The 10,945-nt window shown below is 45.0% G+C and overlaps 1 protein-coding gene across 1 annotated transcript in view; it reads right to left on the bottom strand.

Annotated features, from left to right (window-relative positions):
* Positions 1–2,129: 2,129 nt before the first annotated feature.
* LOC122555674 (collagen alpha-4(IV) chain-like) overlaps positions 2,130–10,945 on the bottom strand; it is a 240,741-nt gene continuing 231,925 nt past the window's right edge. Inside the window, exons 45-47 of the mRNA XM_043701670.1 lie at positions 8,390–8,578; positions 6,029–6,315; positions 2,130–3,063 (exon numbers count right to left, since the gene is read on the bottom strand). Of these exons, the coding sequence (XP_043557605.1) occupies positions 2,803–3,063; positions 6,029–6,315; positions 8,390–8,578 (737 nt within the window). The 3' untranslated portion in view covers positions 2,130–2,802. The remainder of the gene's footprint in view (positions 3,064–6,028; positions 6,316–8,389; positions 8,579–10,945) is intronic.

Raw genomic sequence — 10,945 nt, 5'->3', positions numbered from 1 at the left:
TCTGAAGAGGTGACCAGATGTGTAGATGAAGCCAAGGTTTTTGATGGACTTGGACTTCAGCATGGCTTTTGATAAGGTCCCTCATGGGAGACTGATAGCAAAGGTAGGGGCCCATGGGATCCAAGGGGATGGGGCAGATTGGATCCACAATTGACTGAGTGGTAAGAAGCAGAGGGTGAGAGTTGAGAGGTGTTTTTGTGACTGGGAGGGGTCTATGTCCAGTGGGTCCCACATGGGTCAGTGCTGTTTATGATGTATAAAAATGATTCAGACTTGAACGTAGGAGGGTTGGTCAGTAAGTTCACAGATGATATGAAAATTGGTGGGGCGGTAAACAGTGAGCAGGATAGCCTTAGATTACAGGAGGATAGAGACAGACTGCTCAGATAGGACTGATCAGTGCCAATGGAATTCAATCCAGATCAGTGTAAAGTGATGCACCTGGGCAGGACAAACAAGGCAAGGGAATACAGGATGAACAGTGGGACCCTGGGAAGTACCAAGAATCAGAGGGATCTTGGTGTGTATGTCCACCGGTCCCTTAAATGATCAGGACAGGTGGATAAAAAGGATAAGGCAGCACATGATGTACTTGCCTTTAACAGTCAAGGCACAGAGTTTAAGAACAGGGAGGTGATGCTGGAACTGTTTTAAATGTTGGTCAGACCACAGCGAGAGTATTGTGGGTAGATCTGAAGTCCACCTGATAGGAGGGATGTGTTTGCACTGGAGACAGTGCTGATGAGATTTACCAGGATGTTGCCTGGGCGGGAGAGGTTTAGTAATGAAGAGAGATCAAACAGACAGAGATTGTTTTCCATACAGCAGAGGAGATTGAGAGGGACATGAGGTCAGGAGCAGAGGTTTAGACAGGATGTGAGGAGAAGCTTTTTCACCCACAGGGTGATGGGAACCTGGAACTCCCTGCTGTTGAGCAAGGCAGAAACTCAGAACATTTAAGAAGTATTTAGATGTCCACTTGCAATGTCAAGGTGTACAAGGCTATGGGCTAAGTGCTTGGAAATAGAATTAGAATTGTTTGGTGGCTGTTTTTGATACGATGGATGCAATGGGCCAAAGGCCCTTTCTCAGTGCTGTAGATCTCTATGACTTTAAATCCCAATTTCTTCGGGTTTTATGGTAAAATATGTCAAATGGCTTTATATCTTTATTGCTAGCATAGTACGCTCAATCCAAAGATATGCAGGTCGAGTGAATTGGCCATGCTAAATTGCCCATAGTATAGGTTATTAGTCAGGGGTAAATGTAGGGGAATGGGTTACGCTTCGGAAGGTCGGTGTGGATTTGTTGGACCGAAGGACCTGTTTCCACATTGTAGGGATTCTAATTCTAATTCTAATTCTTGGTCAATGGGAGCATGAATGACTGGGGGGTCACATGTGGGTATAGTATATCCAATGAGGATGCTTATCAGGGAGTGACATCAAATCCATACCATGTGCAAGATGATTGGCAGTGCTGGATAGATGACTGAGATGTGAGGAGGGGTGCAATAGGGGCACCTCCAAGCGAAATGAGTGTGAGATTTGATCAAATGCAGTCGGCTTGACAAAGCAAAGTAAGGGCCGGGAGGATAATGGGTACATCGGGATGTTGATGAATATGAATCTGAACTCACCTTTGCTCACCCGATTAAGTCAATAAAACACCTTCTATTATTGAAACGTGTCATAAAGAGACTACGAAGAGAAAATGAGGACTGCAGATGCTGGAGCTCAGAGTCGAGAGTGTGTTGCTGGAAAAGCACAGCAGGTCAGGCAGCTTCCGAGAAGCAGAAGAATCGACGTTTCGGCCATAAGCCCTAACTGATCTCTCAGCCACCTCCAGACACCCCTTCTCCAACTCAGCAGTGGGTTTCTTCCTCCTGTTGCTGGGGAAGAGAGTTATATTCCTCTATACCCTTACTCTTCACTGAATCCAGCTGGCACAACAGCAAGCGTCTGGGTCAAGAGTCTGTTGCTGGAAAAGCACAGCAGGTCAGGCAGCATCCGAGGAGCAGGGGAATCGACGTTTCGGGCAGGAGCTACTCATCAGGAATGGTGGATTCCTGATGAAGGGCTTATGCCTGAAATGTTGATTCTCCTGCTCCTTGGATGCTGCCTGACCAGCTGTGCTATTCCAGCAACATACTCTCGACTCTGATGTCCAGCAACTGCAGACCTCATCTTCTTCAAGAGTCTGGGACACACCCACTGGCTCACTGTATCAAACCTAAAAGTGATGTCACAGTGAGGTTGCCCTGTTGAAATGTCACAAGCCAATGTGCTGAAACCCCCTCCAGATTTCAGATGCTTTTGCACAGTCCCCGCTTGGAACATGCCTGAGTTTTTAACAAGGAGTTTGCTTGCTATAATAATATAGTTTGTTTTTTTACAGACCACTTTAAAAAGCTCTGACTATGAATGAGCAGTTTTTCACCCTCTTAATTTTACAACTTTTTGCTCAGACCAGGTGACAAAAATATTTCAACTTTTAAAAAAAAATTTTACAGATCTATAAGTTAAATTGCACCAACAATGTCAATTAAGTTGCTGTACATTTCATATAAAATCGAGTCTCCTTACATTTCACTTTTGAATATATTGATTATTGTAAGCATGCTCATGCCAGTATGCCTTTTACATTCTCCTGATATACTTTTTATAAACAGTTGAAATTGAAGGTCTGCTTAGAGAGAGAAATTAAATGAGCACCATTAACCATTCGGGCCTGCACTGACTTCATCCTTTGGTTAAAAAGTCTTACCATGTGCTTTCCTTCTTTCAATGCAGGTCACATGATTTATTGCTTCAGGCAAACCTGACACCTACTGACTCGTTGTCTTTGTAATTGTTCTGCTTTCAGAGTTTCTGAAGGAGTATTTAATACAAACTGGTGGCTTGATTGCACAGTTGTCAGCCAGAAGCTGTATTTATCAGTAAAGTAATGGCAAGTGCCCCGAGCCCCCTGACACTCGATGAACGGTGTCGAGCGGAAATCCTCCAGACAGCTCCCAGGTGATGCCAGGGTCTGACCTCCTCCTGTGGCACCAGCTCCTGTGTGCTGTAACAAGATGGTAAGGCACAGTGTTCAGAACTAGTTAAACCTAGAACCCTCTGAGTTTTATCTGATAGTTTACAATACTAAACCTCTATGCCATGCCATGTAAGTGAGAACAAAAGGGATTGGCAGAAGTATGTATAAATTGGATAGACCCCCAAAACAGAACTGGGATCATGATGCTAATTGATCATAAAAACATAGACAATAGATTCAGGAGTAGGCCATTCGGCCCTTCAAACCTGCTCCACAGTTCAATCTGATCATGGCTGATCAAGCAATCTCAGTATCCCACTCCCGCCCTCTCCCCATCCTCCTTAATCCCTTTAGCCATAAGGGCCATGTCCAGATCCCTCTTGAATATATCTAATTAACTGGCCCCAACTGCTTCGTGTGGGAGAGAATTCCACAGCATCACAAATCACTGAGTGAAGACATTCGCCCTCATCTCAGTCCTGAATGACTTACCCCTTACTCTTAGACTGTGACTCCTTGTGGAGTGAATAGGTGGAAAGGAAGATAGGCAGATAGGACAGGTCATGAGAGCGGTGCTGAGCTGGAAGACTGCAGCTGGGGTGAGGTGGGGGAGGGGGAAATGAGGAAACTGGTGAAATCCACACTGATGCCCTGGGGTTGAAGTGTTCCGAGGCGTTGGGTGGTGAGGGAGAGGTGATGAAGGAGGCCCAGGACCTGCATGTCCTCGGTAGAGTGGGAGGGGGAGGTGAAATGTTGGGCCGCAGGGCAGTGGGGTTGATTGGTGCTGGTGTCCTGGAGATGTTCCCAAAAGCGGTCTGCAAGGAGGCGTCCAGTCTCCCCAATGTAGAGGAGACCGCATCAGGAGCAACGGATACAATAAATGATATTGGTGGATGTGCAGGTAAAACTTTGATGGATGTGGAAGGCTCCTTTAGGTTGAAACTTTATTGCTGGAACAGCACAGCAGGTCAGGCAGCATCCAGGGAACAGGAGATTCGACGTTTCGGGCACAGGCCCTTCTTCAGGAATCGGCCCGAAACGTCGAATCTCCTGTTCCCTGGATGCTGCCTGACCTGCTGTGCTGTTCCAGCAATAAAGTTTCAACTTTGATCTCCAGCATCTGCAGACCTCACTTTCTCCTCGAAGGCTCCTTTAGGGCCTTGGATGGAGGTGAGGGAGGAGGTGTGGGCGCAGGTTTTACAGTTCCTGCGGTGGCAGGGGAGGGTGCCAGGATGGGAGGGTGGGTCGTAGGAGGGCGTGGACCTGACCAGGTAGTCACGGAGGGAACGGTCTTTGCGGAAGGTGGAAAGGGGTGGGGAGGGAAATATATTCCTGGTGGTGGGGTCTGTTTGGAGGTGGCGGAAATGTTGGCGGATGATGTGGTTTATGCGAAGGTTGGTAGGGTGGAAGGTGAGCACTATGGTACAGTCTGCCCAAATAGCACACAAAACAATACTTTTCATGGTATCTTGATATATGTGACAATAAATCAAACTCAAACTCAGATCTGAAACGTATATTTTTATAAGTCCTTTCTTTTAATTTTATGCTGCCCCTCCTTCGATGTCCATAGTTTTTTTTTGAGACGGAGCTTTTCCTTCTCATGGGTACAAATGGCTTCTAAATGTTTCTTTGAACACCCTGCACTGTTCCTCGATTGTTTTTCCAATGACCAGGGCTTCCCAGTTTACTGTGGACAGTCGCTGCCTTATCCTATTAAAGTCTGCCTTAGATACCTCCAAAATTCTAGTGTCCAAATTTTACTTATCTCTTACATAAGCTACATGAAACTCAATCACATTATTATCGCTATTTGATGAATGCTTATGAACAAATAGCGTTAGAATTCCTATAGAGTGGAAACAGGCCCTTCGGCCCAACAAGTCCACACCGTACTCTGAAAGTATCCCACCCAGACCCATTATCATACGTTTCTTAATGCATCTAACCTACACATCCCTGAACACTACGGGCAATTTAGCATGGCCAATCCACCCTAACCTGTACACCTTTGGACCATGGGAGGAAACCGGAGCACCCAGAGGAAACCCACACGGACAGTCACCCGAGGCTGGAATCGAATCTAGGCCCCTAGGCAGCAGTGCTAACCACTGTGCCACCATGCCACCCCATAGGTCACTTAAAGACTTAAAAGGGACCTAAGGGGCAACTTTTTCACACAGATGATGGTTTGTATGTAGAATGAACCGGCAGGGGAAGTGATAAATGCAGGTACAATATTTAAAAGATATTTGGACGGGCACATAAATAGGAAAGGTTTAGAGGGATATGGGCCAAATGCAGGCAAATGAGACTAGTTTAGTCCAGGAAACCAGGTTGGCATGAATGAGTTGGACCGAAGGGTCTGTTTCTGTTTGACTCCATGACTCTGCAACATTAATGGGATTGGCAAATCACTTATTTAACAAGATAGTTCCATTTTACTTTATGGACCATTGATAATTAATCATGTTATATCAATCATCCACCATAGAGTCATAGAGTAACGCAGCATGGAAACAGGCCCTTCAGCCCAAACTGGTCCATGCTGGCCATGGCGCCCACTCAGCTAATTCCAATTGCCCGCATTTGGTCCATATCCCTCTAAACCCTTCCCGTCCATGTACCTAACCAAATGTTTTGAAATGTTTTTATTGTACCTGCCTCAACCACTTTCTCTGGCGGGATAATTACATGGGAGAAGGTGAGGACTGCAGACGCTGGAGATCAGAGTCGAGAGTGTGGTGCTGGAAAAGCACAGCAGGTCAGGCAGCATCTGAGGAGCAGGAGAATTGACATTTCGGGCACACACCCTTCATCAGGAATGGCTCCTGCTCTTCGGATGCTGACTGACCTGCTGTTCTTTTCCAGCACCACAGTCTCGACCCAGGATAACCACATGATAAATTTAAAGAAAATCTCCTGTATGGTTTGGCTTTAGAATGATGAGTATGTGATTTTATTTAAAAAGCACATTAAAAATGCAGCTTACCATCAAAAACGAGTATCCAGTCCAAAGGCTGAGCCACCCTGAAGGGCAGGAGGGAATGGTGTGGTCCTGGCTGTGTACAGCCACAGCGACTGAAGGAGCTTCACAGACAGAGCACCTGCTGATATAGGCTTCGACCTCTCGTTCGACAAGTGGCATCATGGGGATAGGGGCAGTGGTAGACAGCCAATAGGATTTGTCATTTCTAGTAGCATAGTGACAAACTTCATCAATGCTGCAATATGCAAATGGCATAGTACTGAACATTGGCAGACAAGAGCCAGCTAGACCTGGGAGAACAGCAAGATTGCAGGAATAGTTAGCAATAACTACCTGACATTGTGTTCAGAAGTAACATAATGAAATATCCTCAGATTCTTGCTTTTTAGTTGAGCTGCTTTCAAAACACAAATGCAGCCAGTTTTACAACTGCACATCAAGCACAACAATTATACTTCAGCACAGAGCCGTCTACTCTCCGCACTGTGGCTCACAGACTCCTTTCTAGCCAAGGGGCAGCCACCTTACGTTAAAGGACTAGAAATACCACCAAACTAAAGTGAAATCAGACAGCTCCAGAACACACAGAGGAGTAACTACTGGAGTTCAATACATATTCTGTGTCTAGTCAAAGGGACAGTAGAAGGAGGACTCCACTGAATTGCAATTCCCTAGTCTGAGAAAAAGAAAAAGTCCTTAACACACTGTCCTGGTGAGCCAGGGTTCAGACTGCAATGCTCCTCTGGGACACTGGGTAAACCTGGATTGGGGTTCAGGGGCAAAAGGTGGTACAGCAAATGCTGGAGATTAGAGTCAAGCTTAGAGTGGTGCTGGAAATGCACAGCAGATCAGGCAGCATCCGAGGAGCAGGCGCCCTTCCTGATGAAGGGCTTTGGCCCAAAACATCGATTTTCCTGCTCCTCGGATGCTGCCCGACCTGCTGCATATTTCCAGCACCACACTCTAATCTTGAATGGATTGGGGTTCAGTTTGAGGCGCTCCAAAGTCAATAACCTCACTTTACCCACTGTCAGGATTCATTTCGGCACATGCACAAGGCATTGTCTCATGAACAGTATCTAACTGAGGAAATTACAAGGTTAAAACAATAAGTAAAAGTGTAGGGACATTAAAAGTAACATCAGAAAGTTTATGATGTGAACTGACTTGCAGGGTCTGATGTTAAAGGTTCACTCATTTGATGAACCACAAATTGGTTAACTAGAACAGTGGTGACAGGTGAGTGGATGTTAATGAGAGATAGCTCACAGACAGTGGAGGGTTGGATGTGCTAAAGTTTACTGAAGTGTAGGTTTAGATGTTGGTCGGGAAAATATTGAATGGTTTTGTCTGAAAGTATGGAAATAGGGACATTGGCGGGAGATATAATGGGGGTGAAAGCAGTAATGTACAGGATATAAGATCAAAGGGGGTTTTAAAGCTACAAAAGTCAATCTTAGCCTGTGACACCATTTGGAGAGGGAGGTGGAGATTGTGATGTGAGCCACCGGGCAACAGTATGGTCTTTGCTACATAACAACATTGAGGAAACTCAGCATTTGATTAATTACAAAATGCTTTGGGACAGCCTGGTGGCATGAAAGATGCTGCATAAATGCAAGTCTTTCAAGAGTGTTTTCTCAGTCTTTAACTGTAAGGATTTGCAGCTCATCAAATCTGGAGGTTACAAAAGCACCATGAACAACACAGAGGCTAGAGAGGGATTGAGAGATAGAGCTGGATGGTGGGAATGTTCCTCCATTATCTCGTCAATATATGCCTTCTTTCCATAGGGGAAATCGCTGACTAAAATCACATGGTCATGAATAATGAACAGGGTAATGTTTACTGTATATACTTTACAGGCTAAGGAGTTTTTAAGGTGTCCAAGACTGAGCCTTGAGCTGCAATGCTGGTGCATGGTTTAAAGTATCATCTTGGTCAAGGAACTGGCTGCTGGGAGAATTATTATGGATTTGATTAAGAATTAAACTGCCAGTTTTTGTCTTAAAATGTTGACACCATTTCAGCAGCTTGCGTTTCAAGGGATGGGTTTTTGCTGAAACATCGATTTTCCTGCTCCTTGGATGCTGCCTGACCTGCTGTGCTTTTCCAGCACCACTCTAATCTGTGCTTCAAATGACACCTTCTTCCAACAATAATGACCCACAGTCATTCCTGAGGATTTACAGCATTACTGAAAGACATTCTCAGCTTGTACTTAAATGCTGCATGTTCAAAAAGCATTTTGGAAACATCGTTTATTCTGGAAATTCTTTGAGAAATGGTAAGTTCCAAATATGAAAACGTGACAAGGTGGTGGGTTGTATCTTGTATCACAGGTCGCACATTGTCACTACTTACCAAGATCCTGATTGTGAGGTTTCTCTTGGCTCTCCAGATAAATCAAGCTATATCCTTGCCAAAGGCGAGGCATGTTTTGAGGACATGTAGGTACCTCCTGTGACTGACTGTGGACCACGATCAAGAACCCAGCCGAGAATGGAGGACATATTCCTGGGCTTCCTGGTGGACCTGGTTTCCCAGGAGGGCCTGAACAAAAGGACAACATTTCACAGCAGCTTTCAACAATAGACACCACCCAGTGCCCAAACTGATCGAAACTCAATTGTGTTTTATTCACTCATGGAATACGGGTGTCACTGGCTAGGTCAGCTTTTATTGCCCATCCCTAATTGCCCAGAGGGCAGTTAAGAGTCAACCACATTGCTGTGGGTCTGGAGTCACATGTATTCCAGACCAGGTAAGGATGGCAGTTTCCTTCTTTAAAGAATATTAGTGAACCTGATGACATGTTGGACTCATATTTATATTGTTTTCGATTTAGAATTATTATGGGACATGGGCAGGATGGATTGGAACCAGCTTAACTTCCCCTTAAGTTAAAGGGTCAATGACAAAGGGGCATCATTTTAAACTACAAGGTAGGAGGTTTAAGGAGATTTGAGGAAAACATATTTCTCCCAGAGTGGGGTTGGGGTCTGGAATGCACTGCTTGGGTGGGGGGATTGAAGCAGGAAACTTCACAACATTTAGAAAAAGTACAGTAATGAGCACTTGAAGGATCATAACATTCCAGGCTATGGGTCTAGTGCAAGAAGGTGGGGCTAATGTAGATAGATTGGCACAAAGTCGATAGGCTGAAGGGCCTCTTATGAACTGTACAGTCCTCTGATTCAATGAACTACGTTCGAGGGGATCCCTCTGTAATTTCACATTCTTTGATAACAGATGTTATTAGAAGGAACAATATTGGTAAATGGTGCTGTTATTGTCACGGTGTAAGACACATTTGACACCAATTTAGGAGTTCTATTTATTCAGGACTCCAGTTGAATGAATGACCCGGAGGATACACAGTGCTGGGAGAACAAACCCTATCTCAATAACCTTTGGGACTATCATTCTTCCACAGCAGCAACAGTGAAGGTCACTATAGGCTGTTCTCTCTTTAGAGAGACGACTGGCAGTGATGTTAACCAGATTGTCACCACACCTCAGCTGAGATTGAGATTCTTGTTGTCTATTTAGTAAGTTGAAATGTTAGATCTACTTCATGCTGTAACCTTACTAATACTTCAGATTTATGTTTAAATGATAGACTCATACAGTACAGAAGAGGCCCTTCAACTCATCAAGTCTGTACTACCAAAAATATATTACTGCCTACTAGACGAGTCCCACTTTCCTGCACTTGGCCCACAGCCTTGAATATTATGACACTATGAGTGTTAGCCACAATTTGGTGGGTTTTTTTCACCATGTTTGTACTACAGTCTATCTGTGCCCATGTGGAAAAAGATCAGAGAATGGTCCACAGAGGAAGGAGTCTCTAAAAATTGTTTATTGTATATTTAAAACCTGGGAGGGGTTGAAAGGAAGAACATTCAACATCTCCCACAACAGTAGAGGCACAAGCAGAACGTGTGCTTGAGAATGCCGGTGCAATTAATGAAGAGGTTAGTCATGATGAGAGACAGACAAAGGTATTTGAGTCTCCACTCAGGAAAGAAGTGGAGAGATGTTCACCCATTCTGGTGGGAATGGAGATGGAGAGGGATTGTGTTTATATGTTTCTAATTAGGAAAGCTTCCTCTTCTCTTTCCCATGTACATGCATGACTGTATTAGTGTCATTTCCTGCTGAGCCATAAGTGGAAAATGTCATCAGGTTTGCTTCCAATTTCCACCCCCACTTCACTGGCCCTTCTCTTCCTTTCTTTGACTTAGCTGCCTTCATTTCTATATTCACACATACAACATGTCTTCCTTCTCTGTCAACTGTGGATTCCCCCCATCAATGTTTGGCTGGCCCGTGGCTATGTCCACATACACTTGTTTTCACCCCTATTCCCACCATCCCAGATCCGGATCTGGACAAGCTTCTGCTTGTTCCCACCTATATCCCACCAGCCTTTGGAAATGGATCAGTTTCTGCCATTTCTGACACGTCCAACAATGATGCCACCCCCAAAACTCATATTCCCATCCTCTTCCAGTGGTTTAAAGGGACTATATAACATTGTGACTCACTCCTCAGTCACCCCACAATCTCTGTCACTTCCTCCAACACCTTTCCAAGCAAACATAGGAGATGCACCACCATCTCCCTCGTCAAGGCTGCATACGCAGGTCACCCCTCAGCCTCCGATGGTCCAGGGAACAGCCCCAGCCTGTTCAGCCTCTCCCTATAGCTCAAATCCTCCAACCCTGGCAACATCCTTGTAAATCTTTTCTGACCCCTTGCAAGTTTCACAACGTCTTTCCGATAGGAAGGAGACCAGAATCGCACGCAATATTCCAACAGTGGCCTAACCAATGTCATGTACAGCCGCAACATGACCTCCCAACTCCTGTACTCAATATTCTGACCAATAAAGGAAAGCATACCAAACGCCTT

Source organism: Chiloscyllium plagiosum, chromosome 13 (genome assembly GCF_004010195.1).
Source record: "Chiloscyllium plagiosum isolate BGI_BamShark_2017 chromosome 13, ASM401019v2, whole genome shotgun sequence".
NCBI classification, from domain to species: domain Eukaryota; kingdom Metazoa; phylum Chordata; class Chondrichthyes; order Orectolobiformes; family Hemiscylliidae; genus Chiloscyllium; species Chiloscyllium plagiosum.
Note: the sequence above shows the minus strand (reverse complement) of the source record. Positions and strands in the feature narration are given on the sequence as shown.